Here is an 18997-nt window from a genome sequence, read left to right as displayed (position 1 = left end):
CTCGGTTGTGTTTTGCTTTTTTCAAACGGTGAACGGAAACCTTTCTTGAGTGTTTTATAAAAAACACCATTTTTTATTCAGCAGCACAATGACACTGTACCTGATTCTCAGTTACTAAATATGGCAGTTTAAGTACCAGTTCATAAACCTAATCAAACCCAATGCTTCTCCCCTAATATGAACCTACTTTTAATTCCGAACTTTTGCTTCTGCTTTTTAATCGCCGGACTTTCTCCACACCAATACATACAGGATATGATCTCTGCACGATGTTAATGAGAGTTTGGTCATCAGCTTTCATGGGATCAGGAACTGACCCATAATGTTTTATAAAACAACAAAAAGGAATGTATTTATGGTTTTATTATTATCCCAACTAAGAAAATACAGAGAAAGGAAAGACAGTATATGGTCCAGTCTATATGCACATGTGTTACTTGTATTAATATCAATGGGATTTAAAAATACATATGGAGAGGATAAGATATATCCCTATGTGTTCAGCCATATGCTTAAGGAAGCTCCCCAAATGCTTGTAAATACGATCATGCTTTCTAACATACTACGTATTTATTTGAACAACGTTAAATCTCTAAGCCCTACTTTCCAGCCCATTAAAGCCTCAAATAATTGTTTATTTCCAGTTTAAAGTTACTCTCTTTTTTAGCCATTAGAAGGATGTCTGTAAGCACATTTCCATGATATTTGGGGAATTAGAGAATTGATAATAACTCTCCCATTATCCGAAGGGGTATCTCTCTGGGAAGAGGAATACTCATGATGAACTATATTTTAGTGAGGAATTCTTTCCAGAAGGTTTTGGGACAGGCCCAAAACATGTTAACTGAAAGGTCTGGAATGCTACTTACACAACAAACATGTGTTCGCGTTGTAGACCTCGGACAACTACATTCCTTACGGAGGCCAAAGACTTTGAAAGCTAGTCATTTTTCTGGATAGACTTGTTCTTATTTTCTTTGTTTTTAAAGTTCTGGACACAAGACAAGGGTCTGACCCACTACGCACAAGAGTGTTATATTCTTAGTTTCCCATATGAAAGAGGTCACTAGGTTTCATCTCACGATTTATGATCCGGTGCAAGCCATCTTTAAATGCGATAGTTTGAGATAGATTATGGAATATCCTATGCATTTTAGAAAGCTATGATGATGTGGTTGCAACTGCTCATTTTGTTTGGCTCATCTGTAGCTTCCTTTCAGCTGAACCTTGGTAAATGACTTTGTGAGGACTCAGTTATAGTTTTATCAATTAAAAGATGATTGGGATGGTTTACTGGATTAACTACTTCAAATACTGTTGAATCCACAAATATAAAGCAATTTTCATGGAGATGTAGTCAGGACATTTGTGATTCTCTTGGTACATATAGTACCAATATGTACCATCTTACATGTAAATGCAGTGCAGAAGCAAAAGCCAAGTTTACAGCCAGCTATCGAAAATCACCTTCTTAGCTTATTTGACATATTTCTTTTGAGGCAAAGGAAATATGGCTACTTAGTTGTTTTTTTTTTTAATATCACACAGAACAAAAATTTATGTTGTGGTATCATCATTTCATTTTCTTGCTGTTTCTTCTTGACCATAAACAAGTTTTGGAAATTCAGCTTTTACTTGACCTTTTAAATCTCAAATTATGATAAAACTCAGACTTTTCTTCCTTCTATAGTACTTCATACTTTGTAAAATAGAAAAACAAAACAAACAGTCATCGTCTTTTTAAACTACATCAATGAATGTTGAAGCCAGATCCGGTTTCCCAGCAAGGAATTATTAAAAGACAGAAATAGTCTAATGACCACAGGAAATCTTTAAGCACCAAAATGGGGACAAAAGTCTCCTGGGGAAAAGACAATATTTCCTACATGGTCATTCATGTCTCCTTGTAATACAATACAGGGGTATTGTCTGTTTGTCTGCTTAAGCAGATGCACAGAATAAAATTAGAAACAACTCCTGACTACAAAAACATTTCAAATGCTAGATGCAGGTATGCAGGTACATGCATGGCAATACTAACATCACTAGTATGCCATGATATTTAAAAAAAAATCATAACGAGCTAGACCTTTGATCATTAATATAAACACCATTCTTGCCGCATTATAATAAAAGGCCACCAACCTCCTGCAGGATCTTTGACTTCAGGTCATATTGCATCTTGCTGCAATCTTAATATTGGTTATACAAATTGTCAAAACAATAAGAGAAATACTCTAAAATAGATACAGTTTATAGTCAGTCCCCTCCCCTAAGGAATTCAGTACGGGAATGTAAACCCAAAGATTTATTTTTCTGTTCAGGTCATGCCTGGGGTAGACTGCTATGTAACTAAGCCCCCTAGACTGAAGTCAAGAGTTACACAAAGTTAACAGGCCTTTGTAGGCAAAAAAATCCTGAGATAGCCCTCCATGGATCATGAACTGAGGTAACAGCATTATCCCCACCACAAAGATGATTCAGAACAAGGCATGTGGCCCACAGCTTACCTCAACGTAGTCCCTGGCATGGCCCCAGTCTCTCTTAGCATCTAGATTACCCAGGCTGAAACAATCCAGCTGTCCAAGGTGAATCTTTGCCACCGATCGGCTAATTTTTCGAGTAACGAAGTTAGCTCCTGGAACAGGAATAAAAGATAGCATCAGCATAATTGCACTTTGAAAAACTGGCCACAAGAAACACCTTGTTGCTCTGCCCATCGCATTTTCTCTCAGTCTTCATTCGTTCCCCTCATACTGCCTAGACCCATGCCATCATTTATCGTTTGAGTGGGCTAAGATGCTTCCAGTGCAAGTGTCACATTAGCTTCACTTTCACAGCAAACATCTTTCTTTGTGGGACTTCTAAGCATTCCTAATTTGCTGCCTCAGTGTTCAGTCCAGGCATAAAGCCAAAGAAAATCATTTGGAATGTCAGTTCTTAAACACAAAATGCAAAAGGTTACATAAAGAAGACAGACATCTTAGACCACCCTCATGTTTTTTTGTTGCCATTTCTTTTTTTTCCATTTTATTTTAAAGAATGCAATGCATACTTCTAAATATATTAGTTTATTAATTAGAAAGGTAAGTCTATCCAAAAAACTGTAACAGTTAATCATGCTCTACTTTTCCAGTTATTTGAGGTTCTTCATCCACTGATTTAAATGAGATTATGAAACTGTGATTTTACCTTTATCAAAGGCTGTATATTATTTTTATTATTATTTTAATAATTTTTTATTATTATTTATTCATTCACTATATTTCACTGGAAGTTCGTGCACCCATTTCTGCTTCCTCTAGAGTTGTTTTAAATTGTACTTGCTTTTAGTTATTTTCATATCCTGAATTTTGGATTATGACTGCTCTTTTTCTAAAATATGGTCAACAGTTTCCTCAAAAGCAGAAGGATTTAAATTTAGACCATGAGTGCAGGCTAAACAAGCCCAATGGCATTTGCACACTAATGGGCCACAAAAATTAAAATTACATGCCTTTTTAATAGCTAAAAAATGTGATTGAGTGGTGACAGATGATACCTCATCCAAATGGAAAGCAGAAAAGTTAGAGAAAATGACTGCACTTGTAAAATGCTCTTAGCAAACTTAAAAAGCCCCAAGTAGTGCAGCTTGTGCATTCAATGCATGTGTATATTTTTTTTTCCTTACGGGAACTCTGTTCTTGAAATATGCATCTGAATGTTTTCTGTCAAAGAAATGCAAGCTGCTGCAAAATTACTAAATAATGTAAAGTGTGTGTTTCAGGCTCTAAGTTTTGCATATAAGTATTTGTTTAAAAGTATTACAGTACATTTTTTGTCATTTGACCCTGCTAAATGTAAAAAAAAAAAAAAAAAGAGTATACATGTCAACATCATATTCAATGAAGCAATTAATAAATTCAGAATTTATCACAGGATTAAGATACTATTTTAATTTTCTGTCAACTGCTGAACTAATTGGACTTCTGATAATTACGCATTTGGAATCAATCATCGTTTTGCGCTTGTCTTTTAAAGGATGAAAATAAAAAAAACATATTCCCTGAAAAAGTGTTTATATAAAAGGAAGTTTACAAAATAAGAGTGATTTGCACAAGTTCATAAATAAAAATATTACTGGGAGTCTTTTTTAAATCAATGTTTCTCAATAATTGGACAAATGAGAGTCATCTGAAAGGATAAAAGCCCGACATTCTTTCTGGCTGCATTCTGCATACTCAGTAGGAGAAATATAATTATCCCAGAGATAAACCAGTGTAAACCACAGGACCAATACTACGATTCTGCTATTGAAATTCCTGAAAGAAAGTTCCCATGTTCCTGGCTGGACAAGCTTGCAGCAGGAGTGGAATTCTGGCTGAAGAGCAACCAGTGAAAGAATCTCTTTGGTTAGTCTAGCTGGCACTTCTCCAAAGATTTTTTCCTCATTTTTTTTTTTTTTTATGTTATCAAAGTGTTTTAAGGTCTTCATACAGATTATTACTAATTAATTTAAAATAGATTCAACCTGTTAAACAAACTGATTCACAGTAGCTCTGAAGTTTCTTAACCTTCTGCACTGAAATAATTTCAGTTATTATTAATATTAGTTAAACAATTGGAAAAGCTTTTTTTTTTTTTTTTTTTTTTTTTTAAAGTATGTGGCTTGATGTTCCAGACTGCAACTAAGTAACAAGCAAACCTATCAGCTTTCAACGCTACATTCCCATTTGCAGCAAAAGCAGTGAGAGTTCTAATCATCATCTGCATTAAAGCAAGTTTTTTACTGTCAACCTCCACAAATAATGAACATCAGCTTCCATTTTGGAGCAGTCACTTGCTGAACACAAAAAAAGAAGTATATTAGGTAATGTGTGAGGGAACTATGAAATCAACTTAACTTGAAATGTATAAAAGTAAAAATGATGCTGTGCAGGGAAAAAGAGTATGTGCAACAAATACTAAAAACTGCAGTCTTCTCACAGAGTCACTGATAAATGGAGAGAAACTATCCTTAAAGATCCTCTCCAAGCAAAATCAGGATATACCTCAAAATGCAGAATTTAAGACAGAGCATCAAGAGTGAAAAAATGAAAACCCTTATTTTCCAGAAATGTTCCAGTAAGGGTTCTTGGAAGTGCTTTAGCATTAAAGCTGTGGAAGAAAACTCTACTACTGTTCGTTTTGAAACGTGATTTTTTCTTGCAACCAAGGACCGAATGGCACATTTCAAAAAACATTTAAATTTCATGGTTCATAAATACAGTTTAAATACCGATTCTCTTCAAACACAGTATCTTAAAATATCCTATTACACTTCATGTTTGATCCCATGCCATTAAATGAACATCATGACTAGAACTTCAGCTGATGCCCACTGGAGGCATACAAAATAGTTAAGGCTGTGTCAGCATTTCCATTATAAAGCCCTCTCGTAGGGGTTTGCAATCAGGCTATAAAATCTTGCTTTGGCCTGAAACTTGGCAGACGTAATGTCTCTATCCTCGGGAATGACTATCAAAAGATCTGTGTGAATTTCTACAGATATCCTTATATAACTGAATACAAAGTACCTTTTGAGACACTGAAATGGTTATTTTCTTTCTCAGGAGGTATTGAAGATTTAATTCAAATGTTGAACCTACGTGAACATTTTCCTCCACACAATGGCAAGTTGGTACCACTTAGAGGATCAAGAGAGCTGCTGCTGTGTCAATCACTTTGTCCTTCAGTCTGATTTCCATCAGCTCTGGATGATATATCAGCTGTAACGTAGTTACAGCTGCGTAAGGCCTACATTCGTATGCTACTACCAGCATCACTTAGTGAGAAAACTAACTTCTGCTGGTGGTGAAGAGAGAGACCAGAGTCCCACGAAGAGAGAGATCAGAGTCCCACGTTTGTCCCCTGGCTTTGTACCACTTCCTCAGTTCAGAGGGGCTTTGTATTCACTGCTCACACCTCCCAGGAATAAACTTTCACATCTCTATTAAACTCATGATGCATTTTGACTTGCTCAAATACTTCCTCAAAGTGTGTGAGGCTGGCACTGCTCTGGGAATTTGCTACCCTACAGTAACCAAGACAAGAGTCATGCCTGCTCCCTCACTAGGGACAAGTTGCCTTGCACAGCTATCCTTGTTACCTAGGCAGAAAATATATCCAAACCACGATGGGCCAAATTGTGTTGTGTCACACTGCTACTGACAGCACTGGAATTACTGGAGTGCTGCGGCAGAGGTCTGGCCAGGCATGGCAAAGGTCTCTTTGGTATGTCCTCACATTTTGGCAGTTCCTCAGTTGAAGACTGCCTTACAAGATTTTACGTTTTAAAGAGGCCTTAAACATGAGTTTTCATGATATTAACAGCTTTTCAAGAACCTTGGGCATTAGCTTAGGTTTGTTTTCAAAACCCAAGCCCTCCCTCTGAGACCATTAGCATCCCAATAGGAAGCATAAGGTCTGATTTACAGACTCTATTTATCCTAGGCATGATTCTAAGCAAGGATTCCTCATTAAGCAGACCTGATCTGTAAAACACATACCCTGTCAGCAAACCATTATAAGAACAATACTGCAATAAGAAGAAATAGCAGAGGTATAATGCAATAGCTCGGGCTCTCCAGCTCACGCCTGTCACCCACCTGGCTCAGGTTTGCTCATCCCTCTAAGATGGATGCTGATTACACCTGGCAAAGTCACAGTTTTGAAAGCTGGGCACACATTTAAAACCAATGCTTTAGGAAGCACAATCTCAGTGCACCTACAATTCCAAAGCTGGGTGCCCCAAGAGAAAAAAGAAATCCACCTCCCTGCACCAGTACACCTCATTCCCTTTATCAGCACTGGAATTTCACCCTTCCTGTATTTATCAGGGAATTGATATTTTCCTCAAGATTCAGAGGTTTACAAGAAGCAGGCAAATGGATGAATCAGCTTGAAGAGCTGCTGTTACAGTAACTGTTGCTGTTTTGTTTGTTTCTCCAACAACCATAACTTTCCCATCTCTCAAAGCTTAATACAAAATTCAACAGATGACAAACTACTGTCTGTGAAAGACTGCTGTGTATAACACTGGTTATACCATGTGTAAGAAATATCCATAATTAATCCATGTCATGCAATAACAACCTAATAACATTTAATAGCAATATTTATCAGCTGAGACGCAGTACTAGAACAGTTTATCAAGTTTCCATAACATCTTTTTCTTCATTTTGCATAAAAATATTAAAGTTTTCTGCCTCTAAAGTGCTGGCACAAGAAAAAGGGGATTTTTTTTCCTCTCCTAGTTTCTACAGTTCTGGCATAGACTTTAGTGGGAGCCCAACATGTTCAAACACATTGTGTACCTGGTGCTTCTACTAACCCAGAGGAACATATTTCTTTTAGCATATATGTTGTAAATGATACATTTAATGAGATCATTAAAATGTTTTGATTGCCTGAAAATCCACACTGCTCATAATTTCCATTCTATTAGAAGCTTTTCCATTTTTTTTGTGGCAAGCTGAAATTAAAAAGCAAAGCAGCACCCAGTTTTTCTCAGAAAAGAAGTCCAGAGACTCCTTTAGTTTGTACTGATGAAAATCAGCACAAACTATTCTGTAATCAATGGAATTATGTTAATGTAAACCAGACGAAAAATCAAATTACAGATCTTTAAATTAACCTTCTAGTTTTGAGGTTTAAATGGAATTTTCAACTGTATCTTAATTGAAACAACTGATAGAGTAAAGCAGCTGCTTAGTAGATGTTAAACACAAACTAAAGCATTTGAATGATCAATCCACTCTCAATTTACAATAGCAAATTGTTCATCTCCCAACAAAAACTATACTAATTTAAAAAACACTGTTTGGAAATAAAGGAAACATCAATGTTGATGGTGATTTTTTCCTTCCCAGCTAATATCCTACTAATTCTACACAGCAAACTTGGCTGCATTTGGATGAGCTTGCCAGAAAGTCTGCAATCAGATTTTTGCAAAATGAAATATATATGAAATGAGGGCAAAATGATTCATAAGCAACTCATTGTAAAGTCATGCACTGCATGGGAAACATCTTCCTGATCTGAGTGATAAATCATTTTATTTCCTGAAACATGAGATAGAGAACTTTAATCCCAACATTTTAATCCTGTATAGCATAGCAGGAAATATGCTTCATCATAACTCCTTCTCTATCCTTTAAAATTGTAATATCTTCTTATGATAGTGCATTTCTCAGATTTTTAATACATATATAAAAAGTAGCATATTTCACACATTTTCAGTATACATACCCCTAACTATTTTTCAATAGACACACGGGATCTCTAAATAAGGAAAAAAAGTTACTGATAATAGGCTTGTTTTTACAAGTTATTTTTTATCTGTCCTTCTGGGAATAATCATGTAACAATAAAATTCACAGATCACATATTGAAAGCAACTGTACAATAACAAAATTGTTCCTCCTTATCAAGTGATTCTCATTTGGTATTACTTTAGTATGTGTGATTTCAAGAAAATGAAGTGGCACTCATCCTATTAAATTTGGGAACAAAGACATTCTTTAATATATCGATAGACATTTTTAACTTTCCAATGCCAAAAATAGAATGTGCTAATATAGGAAAGAGAGTTTGACCCTACTTCCCATTTGCACCATCCTTGTTCAATTGGAATTCCTTGCACAATGGCAGATGTCCTGCCATTATCTAAAAAAATGGGAGACTGAGGCAGAAAGGTAAAGGTGTGCCCGGGCAGGAAGCATCAGCAGCAGGAGGGCAACACACAGGGAGGCCCTGCTCTTCCAACCCACGAGCACACTCGGGACATTTGGACTGATGAGGGCAACAGGGGGTCATATGAACTTGGCATGGAGGCAACAGAAATTAATGGTTTTCATAATCAGAGGAGAAAATAAGAGTCATTTATCTTGTGAGGAAGGACAAAGTACAGAAACTGGGAGGGAACAAGAAGACTTTCCTTTTTCCCAGAGGGCAGAAAGATAGCTTGAAGCCTGCCTGGAGGGGACAACTAGCAAGCGCTATAACAGAGGGTTATGGACGTGGGGCAAGAGATGTACCGATGGCCATGAAGGGATGAGAGTCAGGCATAACGTTTGTCACTAGGTCTCCCCACAGCAAAAGCTACATTCCTCAGTGATTTAGTACAGCCAACCGTCCATGCTGGGATCTGTCAGCAGAGCTTTAAAGTCTCCACAACTGTTTTGCATACAAACAGATATATGTTTCCACCTCTGCACAGAACAATGACAGGATGATTCCTATGACTTCACAGCAGTTTTCTGCAGTGACTATGAAAAAATGACATTTAATTAGCAGTCAATTTGCATGTGTAATGTGGAACACAAAGCTATTAGATTTCACATTAAAAGTGACCTTATTCAGGGATTAAATACATGCATCAGATCTATCACATGGGCTTGTTAAAAGGATATGGTGACAAACCAGCAATAATAGCTGGGCACAGAAGTGTTATTTTAGTATATTTCCTCCATATAATTTTTCTTAAATTAAAATATTTTCCCCTCAGGAACTGTTCACTGAACAGGAAAAGGTGAGGCATCAAAGATTCTTATAAAGGAAAAACCAAACATTAATACTGAAAACAATATGTAAAAGTGTTATTTCTGTTCCCAAGTTTATGCTCCTAATGGCACTTACATAAACAGAGCAGCGTTCTGCTTACAGAAAACTTAACCTTTTGCTCCAAACTATTCACTTTGATTTCTTAATCACAGTTCATACACACTACATCTTAAAACAAAGGTAAGTGCATTTAGCCATTCTCATTTATTCACTCATTTAACATTTAACATCTTTTAAATTGTACAGCTAATATTTTTGAATTAACCCATTCCTTTAAGCTGTCTAAGAATTCGACAAGCCCTTGCATGTATGTGCTATGGGCATGGATGAGTGTGCTTGCCCATCAGCACGGTCTATTATGTTGTTTAGGCGTGTGTAAACAATTGGAGTTAACCAAATTCTTTGCTGATCTGGGTCTACAATAGCTAGAAATGGTTTCAACCAAAAGGAAAATCCAGCCTTTGTACAAAACAGGAATATCATGCAGTCTAAGGCAGCTTGCACAAAAACCTGATTTTAACTTAGCTTGTTAAATAGCCAAAGTTCGGACATCTGTGCCCTCTAAATTTAACACCCCTTCTCTTCCTTTCTCTTTCCCCTCCTCCATGCTCCCAGCAACCAGTAGCACATCAAAAAAGGTGTTGTTCAATGGCTCAAGCTGCGACATTCAGCCTTTACCCTAGCACTCCCTTGAGAAGAAGCAGGCAAGGCTTTTAATCTTACCTGGTGACACATGACTGACTAATATGGTTTCTTGGACCTTCTGACCTTTGAGAGACTAAGTCTGGCTGGTCCCTCAGCCTCTCCAGGTGGCTGGGACATTAGCTTATGGTGGGTTACTGGATAATCAAGGTTTTGCACAGGTCTTGTGTTTCTCTCTGTTCACCCGCATTAGTGCCAGCTTTTAATGTGCAAATTTCCAAGTGTAAAATGTGTCGTTTCACCTCAAGTCAAGGATAAAAAATAAAAACTTTCATGTACTTCTACAAAAGATAAAAGAGATTGTAATAAGAGCTAGTTTTAAAACCAATCACAGTGTCATGTAACTTTGCTGAGTCAGTGCTTATGTATTTTTGTGGAGAGAGAAAAATGGGCTAGCTACAGACAAATAACTTATCTGAAGCTTTGCTTCCCACACAAACTAATACGCAGTCCTGGACGGGTTAGACAAACTTGAGATATTCCAAAATCTATGCACTCCCCTTTTGAGCTTTGTTGCTCAAATTTTTTTTTTTTTTTTCCTTAGGGCTTTCTTCTGAGTAGCTTTGTGACAGGGGTAGTCCTCAAGGCACCCTGTAGAAAGCCCTTAATGCATTATTTGGTAAATATGTCTCAATTGTTGTAAACCACCCTTTGCTACAGGTGTCCTGGAGCAGCCAAGAGGGGGTCCTGAAATACTGTCAAACTGTATTGGCAGGGAGCTGTGAAGAGCCATGGGCAAAGAGCTCACCCAGAAGTAACAAGGGACTACGGAGAGATGGAGGGGAGGAGAGAAAGAAATCCAAGCTCTGGCAAATACAGGAAATATTTTTTTTTTCCTAGCACTTGAACAGCACACATAAAATACAAGGCACTACATTTCCTTCCATTTTCTGTGTTACGAATAATTGGACACTCAGCTAGGGTGCAGCGAGAAGTACATCTCTAACACCATCGATGATCCCAAGAATTCAATGCATAAATCGTGCTCGTCTGCAATTACCATTACAAGGATGAGTTGTTGTTCCAGCTACAGATTCCCCTTCAGACTCACAACAGATGTGAGGAATGCCAGAATGACTCTCAGTGCTTTCAGCTCACCCTGCCTGCCCCTGTTGCCCTGTTTCCCTCCGCTCTGCTTCTGCACAGGGACAAGTGGTGTGCTGAGAACACCAGAGCAGGACAGCACTGGAAGAGATGATCTTGGACAAAACCAAAGCAACACTCCTCAAAAGCAGGATTTTAACAATGAACCTGCTTGAAATGCACTTCGAAGTAGTTGTGCAGAGAAAACACCTATACCTTAAAGTAACCCCAAAACCTATCAGGGTAAGAAGAGAGTGGGAAGGAAGTGCAGAGACAAGTTGACGAGATATCAGGAAGAGTGAAAGCTAACAAAACAGCATGGTCTTTCTGCTCCTGAGAAACCTGGACATGTTTGGCCAAGCTGCATTGACCTCCTGCATTCAGAGAGCCAATGAAAACATCATTTCACCTAGCTGCAGCTGCTGCCAGTTGCCTAAACTTACCATAAAAAGTTTTGTCCTTATTTCAGAGCAGGCCACGATCACTCTCAGGGGACCGTGGAGTTAAGCAAGGGCTCACAGCTTCCACATCCAAAACCTGAATGGAAAACGTGACCAGGCAGAAGGGCAGCTCTCCCACATGAGAAGATACGTCAGGAGGTTGCATAAAAGCCATTGTTGCAAGCAAACCCCCACTCTGGGACAAATCCCAGGAATAAAGTTAATTTTTATTTTAATTAAAAAAGACAATGAGGTGAATATGTAAGACACCTTTTAACTGAGAAAGCTACTTGAATGTAGGAAAACAGTACCATTAGAGCAGCTGTTTAAAATGTATGTGCATTTCAATGAATATTCTCTTTTTCTGAATTGAATCCCACTCTTGCACATTCTTTCCATGTGGGAATAATGTATTTTTAGTGTAATTAATTCTTAAATTAAAGATAAATATGCAGCTATATACACAGAGAACCCAGTTTCCTACTAAGATGAAGTAAATGCAGGAGATGCACTTCTGCTAAATGCAATTTCACTGAGATTAGATTACTGAAGTTTAGAAGCAGGAACCCAAACTTATATATTCCACCATTAACACGTCCAATTACCACGATAATTTTGCATAAGAAACCAGAAAACAGAGAAGAATCAGCTGTACAAAACATTTGGAAAGTAATTAAATAACAAGAGTGTCTAAACAAAATGTCCATTTTCCAAAGTTGAACTTTTTATGCTCACTGCTCTTTTAATACCAGTATTTTTAAGAACACGTCTTCCTTTGTGGACTCCTGAAATTCATTGTTATCCTGTTTTTGTGATATTTCCCATTTAAGTTAGTTTACACTTCCTCTAGGAACAGAAGAGGCAGTCAGATCACCTGCTGTTCTGAGATGCCTACAATACTTAAGCACAATGGGGTGAAACCAGGACAGAAAGTTAGCCCAATTCTGAATTTCCTGGCTTTGTATTTTTAGTGGGACCTTTCACATAATTTTAGCATCCCCATAGGTAGCTGTGCATGCTCTCTGAAACGCTCACATGCACATACAAACACTCTGTGCATGTTCAGGAAGAAAGCCGTAAATTCTAGCACTAAATATTCCAGCACTATGTGCGTCAGTGTTCTTTTTGAATGCACCGTAATACAGTTTCACAAAATAACTCTGAATTAATTATATATTGTATTTTTTTTTTCCTAATAAGATTGTGCCCTGTTCACGTGCAGGATTTGCTCTGGGAGCAGAAACTGCTGTCTTGTGAGGAATGAAGCAGGAGTCCTACGGAGTCTGAAGCTCAGCAAAGTAAAGAACTGCAGAAAAAGTAGTTATGGATTCACAGCTCTATCTATTAATGCTGCTATGGAAAAATGATTTATACCTTAGTTTCTGAATGGGTGCTCAGCACTTCACTGAGTACTCATTTAATCGCTGCATCAGACTCCTCTGTGGACTTGGTTACCAAGCACTCAGTTTTATTCTTAACAACAACCAAAAAATAAATGCAGACACTAATCTTTTCTGCAAATAACAGCCTTATCAGACCCCACAGGTACAAGTTTGAATTAAGTTTGTGGAAACACCCTTTATTCACTCATTACACAATTTTTGAGCTAAGCAAGCTTGGAATATTCCCTTCTCCCCCTTCATAGTCCTCAGGATGTGTTCATATTTACCTCATTGCTTATGCTCACACAAATGGCTTTGGATGGTGAAAAAAACTAACTTATGTGGTCACAGAAACAGCCTTCTTAAATTTCCAGCTGCAGTCTAGAACCCAGTTTCAAAACTATACAAAAATGAATTTTAAAACAGTTCCCAAGTGTACACAGAGAAGTTTGTCTCTCAAAGGACAGTTTATTGAGGGCCTCGAGGAGCAGGGAGGGAAATTGCTGAAATTTAACCCTGAACCCCACGTGAACCCAGGGATCGGGACTGCATATTTTCCACTGTCCTGCCATCTGCTGCTTCACTGCACATGGTAATCTTTGGCAACCCCACTGAGAGCTGCCTGGGCTATGGCTCTGTTCAGACAGGGTGTAGAAAGAAAAGACACTGAGAATGTCATGGCTGGCTGACCAGACTACTGAGATCAGAGAGATTATGCCTCATTTGCTCACCAAGCCCTGCCAAAAGCAACACCATTTAACTGCAGGTACTCAAAACCCAACAGGCATGTTTAAAGGAATTCTGGGCTTAAAAAGAGGACCATTCATAACATGCATTTGTTGGGGATACTGTAGCTACCACCTTTTGGCAATTATTCACGGAAGGTTTTTTTTAAAGAACGCTTACAATGCCCAGCATTTCAGGTAAAAGAGGTATATGGTAGAAAGTATCATATCTTACTTACAGGACAGATGGACCTGGAAGATGACTCAGGCTTAATAGCCCAGCAAACAGAGAGCAAACATAGCTGTTATTTTAAAACAGCTACAGTCTGTTTATCTCCAGGCTGTGAAATGCTGCACAGTATGGGAGTGTGAGGGTCTGGTACTTCTATGCATAACCCTCATATGTCATCTCATGACAAGGGACCTCCCTTGAGCCAGAGCCAAATCTACATTTGTTCCCCAGAGCACCCCCATATGCTCTGGATGAAGCAGGCAAAGAATCAGCTTTCAGAAACCGGCTTCCCCTGACCACATACTTCTGGACACAGGCCTCAACTCTCTCGGTGACAAAGTACCTAATGCTTACCCGTGGAATTTACTGACTATTTCAAAATGATGACTGTAAAAGCTAGGGAATATTCAGTGTCTCAAGAGTAGTGTCTCAAAACTGCCAAGCAATAGTGTAGTGTCTCAAAACTGCCAAGGAATATTTCTAAAAGAGTCTTAGACCCGCAGGAAACTTACTGTAGGATACAGAATTCCTGTGGGAGGTAGAATCAAATAATGCTGACACCAACCGCATGTTATTAAGGTATCTTGCCCCATCCCCTCTGCTCCTGCCAGAAGCACTAGAAATGAAGATGTAATTATGTACGTGTCTACAACAACATCCCGCCCTATTTCTTCACTCGAATACTGATTTTGGAAATGGCAGTGCCTTCTCTCATCTCTGCTTGGGAAAACAGTCAAAAGCACTTCAGTAAGATAAGCTTCTCTCGGGGCTGCGGAGCTATGGTTGGCAGATGTCAGGGTTGACAAATGTTCTTCTAATTGCAAAGGGACACTACAAAATTGTCCTCTGACTTGGAATAGACAGCCGCTGTCACCCTTTCTTCTTCCCTGCTGCTCTACTGCCTCCACTCTGTCTGCCTCACAGGGAGATCGGAAAAGAGACAGAAAAAGCCACATAAGAGAGGAGGAACAGACATCTCTTTCCCAGCTCCAGCTGTGTTGGAGCCAACAGGCTCCGTTGTTTTGATGATTCCGGGACCTGTAAGTCTCATTTCATCCCTGCTTGACAGAAGTGCAAAGCCGAGGTGAGAACGGCTTGCAGACTTACCGGGGGAACTTCTCATCCTGAAGCTGTTCCCCTCCTAGAAATGGCCCTTTTCTCTCAGACCTGGAATCAAATAATCTCCACCCCAACCTCATGGTAGTAGGCTCTGCGTCTGTGTAACCTTCATGGGTCACAAGGGAGTTTTGCTAGCACTAAGCTTTGTAAACAAAAGGCAAGGCAGGAGCAATTTGTTAAAATCGGTAAGGCAAAGAGATCAAACTTGCTTTTTGCAGTGTTTTTCTTTTGATACGAATGCATACCTTGAAAAGAAAATGTTTGAAGTAGAAAGCTTCCCATTAATATTCTCAGCTTAAACTGCTTCTTTGCTGGGCTCCACTGAATCAGAGCTCCACTCCTGCCCTCCTTCTTGACTCATAGCCTCAGTGACAGTCAAGAAGCCAGGCAGAGCCACTTCATAAAATGTACTAAATGAAGCAACTTTTAATAACAACACGGGCTGGCAGGTAGCCATGTTAAAGAAGGAAAGACCTAGTAAGAATGTCCTGCAGCACTGAAGTCTCTGTTGTTCTCATTACTGTAAAGGAAGAAAATCTCTTTAAATGCTTTTGATTCAAATGATCACTTGACAGAAACGACGGACAAGACAAATGGCTGTAAAACAAGGCAATTGGATTTCCTACTGCTACAATATCTTACTTGGCTCCCATGACACAATTTCTCTGTTATTCTCCCTTGCCATGGTAAAGTAAACTTACAGGCTACCCAGAAAACAGATTAGTATAATCAGTCCTTTATAAATTATATCCCTTCACTCAAGGAAAGCAAATAACTTTGCCTCCTCTATAATAACTGTTTCTAATACTTCATTTATTCTTTAAATTGTTTATAAAACACTTCAACAAAGGTCAAGACGAGAGGGCAACAATAACCGTAGATTAAGGAGACTCTCTAAGTATTTTGCGCCTGTGAGTAAACAGTTTGGCAATTGTTATGATACAAGATGGATCTACTAAAAAAAAACTGTTCTATTTATGATTTTCTGGATCATACATATTATTCCATCAGAGAGAGATTTCCCTATCTTTTTCACAGCTTTTTTAAATTCAACTTTAATCAGCTGCATAGTTGTTTCATGTCACATGCCTCAGGCAAATAATAGATTTGATCATGGTGTCCCCCCCAGAAGAAATCTAGAGGAATAGTGAAAATGATCTTCTCATAAAGTTTTCCCCAAATCTTGAAGAAGCAGAGGCTTTCCTCCTTGATGACCAACATATTTACATTAGAGCCCATGGAGCCAGTAAGGGGCAGAACTAGGCGATAACAGCAGGGCTGCTAAGGACAGGCATGTTTTCACATCTGCATCCAAAAGCATCACCAGCAGGTTGAAAGAAGCGATTCCTCCTCCTCCTCTTTGACACCGGTGAGACCCCATCTCACCAGCACTGGAATACAGGGTCAAGTTGGGGTGTACCCACTGCAAGACAAATTTGAAAATACTGGAGAGGGACTCCGTGGAGGACCACCAGCATGGCCAGGGGCTGGAGCACAGGGCACGCAGGAGAGGATGAAGGAATGAGACTTGTTCACCCTTCCGGAGCCCAGGACTGCTGCCTGTAGGTGCCTAAAAGGAGGCTGTAGAGAAGATGGAGCCAGTCTTCTCTGAGGTAGCTATTGCACATCTGTGCTAGAGGCAACAGACGCAGCTTGCAACACAGGATATTCTCTTCAGATATGAAGCAACTTGTATTTTCTATAGTGAAGATGGCTAAGCATTGGAATGGGATAGGTGAACAACAGGCTGGGGATCTACATCCTTGAAGTTACTTGAAACTCGACTAGACAAGGACCTGAGCAACCTCATTCAACCAACTCTGAAGCTCACCCTGCTTTGAGTCTATTATTTAAAACAATGGAGCAAAAAATGATTAAGAATAAAATTTTACCTCATGATTTCATTTTCTTAAAAATGTATGCAAGAACAACAAAAACAGCTTCAGTGAGGATGACAAAAGTCCATGTCTGGTACCTTCTCTCAAAAACTGGCAACACCAAATTCTTAAGAAATATACATACAAAATCTCTAACCTCTGTAGAGAAACCCTTTATTGTTATTCTCTTCTGGTTTTTAGAGATTTGGGTATGTTTTTTGTCACATTTCCTCAAACTTCAATTGCTCTTTAAAGCCATACAAATTTTTGACACCTACAAAATTCTGTGGCAACAAATTGTTAACATCTCAAACACACTGTGAAGTCAAATTCTTTATTTGCTTTGAACTTGTCACTTGGCAAGATGAGAACCAGGGACTATCAAATGAACTGATGAGAGGGAGCATCATTTCACATCCACCTTCTCCCAACCACTTCAGATTGGTCGTATTTTTAATTCCTACCCCATATTTTAACTCCTACACCATGGCTGAAGTGTCCTAGTTATATGTAAAGGCATTCCTCATAGTTAAACCTCTTTCATCAAGCTGGTGGCCTTGCTTCACATCTTTTTATTTTCACATTAGACTGCGTGGACATAAAAGCCTGACCTTGTAAATCACTTAGGATACTGGTCTAACACTGAAATTTTGAAGGTCCCATTTCTTAATAGAATTACTTAGAGGTGACTGCAAACATCTTTGTATCACCAGACTTCAGGTTTATCTCAGACTTCAAATGTACTCTGAAACATACCCACTGGTGTCATACGGATGACTCTTAAATGAAATCTTATATATTTTGTTAGAACATGTTAAGTTTTTCGTGTCTTTCAGGACCGAGCCCTGGAATAACTGCATTCAGTGCTGTGAACTCACATGCAAGTCTGATGTCTTTGAGTGGGATTCCAAAAAGGGGTTGCAGACAGCAAGGGCAACGGTGTCCTTTTGCCAGTGCTGCGGCATGGTTCTGCCCTCTCTCATCTGTTTATCTGTTCTTCCTATGCCCCCACACAATACTAACAGTGACCCTGCCATTGTTCTGGAAAAGGGCACTGTGTAAGCTCTCTGCAATATAACTTTCTGAGCTGCTGAGTGTCATGATCGTGCAGATCCTTAATGAAGCTGAACTGTGCCACATCAGCTAACACCAATCAGTTTTATACCACCTTTAGAAGTACACAGGAATAAAATTATATTAAATATTTAATCCTTTTATTTTTTCTTTTAAAACAGTTAAATTGTAACACGACAGAAAAAAGTGTTTCTTGGTCTCGTTTCTGCATAGCCCCTAACAGGCTGCTGAAGAAACCAGTCATGTCCCCTAACATCTCACCCACCAATAGAAAACAAATTAAAAAAAACACCCTAAGTTATTGAAAAAGAAAAAAACAATCAAATTGTGAGCAATTATACAGAAATAATAAACTTAAACACGACAAAAATATTTGCAGAGGGATTTAAAAGTAGCCAGCACTATAGGCATATCAGCTTACTAAAACGAAGTTAAATTCTTAAGTTATTCTCAAGAGTTTCAATGGATTTCAGTAAACAGTATTTTATTCATCACAAAGCATTCTCTTTATGCTGTCTATATGATGACAAGGTTATAAAAACGCAGGTCCGAGATTCAGGTTTGAGGTTCAGATTTTTATATCATCCCTCTTTTTTTTAACATCCGTGTTTCCCTGATCTTCTCATAGGCACATCATCATGTGGATTTAAACACAAACACAAACATTCTTCAAACCACTTCAGCCTAATACCAAAACTTTACAGATTATTCCCACATTTTAATCCCAGTAAGATATATCCCCTCGAACTAACACATCCCCCCGTTTTGCTCATTAGTCAGA

The 18997-nt window shown here is 38.6% G+C and overlaps 1 protein-coding gene across 1 annotated transcript in view; it reads right to left on the bottom strand.

Moving 5' to 3' along the window:
- The window catches only part of GMDS (GDP-mannose 4,6-dehydratase), a 407324-nt gene that overhangs the window by 222011 nt on the left and 166316 nt on the right, over positions 1-18997 (bottom strand). The window contains exon 7 of the mRNA XM_068670937.1: positions 2511-2638. Within this exon, the coding sequence (XP_068527038.1) occupies positions 2511-2638 (128 nt within the window). The remainder of the gene's footprint in view (positions 1-2510; positions 2639-18997) is intronic.

The sequence above is a fragment of the Anas acuta genome, chromosome 2 (assembly GCF_963932015.1).
Source record: "Anas acuta chromosome 2, bAnaAcu1.1, whole genome shotgun sequence".
Lineage (NCBI taxonomy): Eukaryota > Metazoa > Chordata > Aves > Anseriformes > Anatidae > Anas > Anas acuta.
This window is presented reverse-complemented; position numbering and strand designations above follow the sequence as displayed.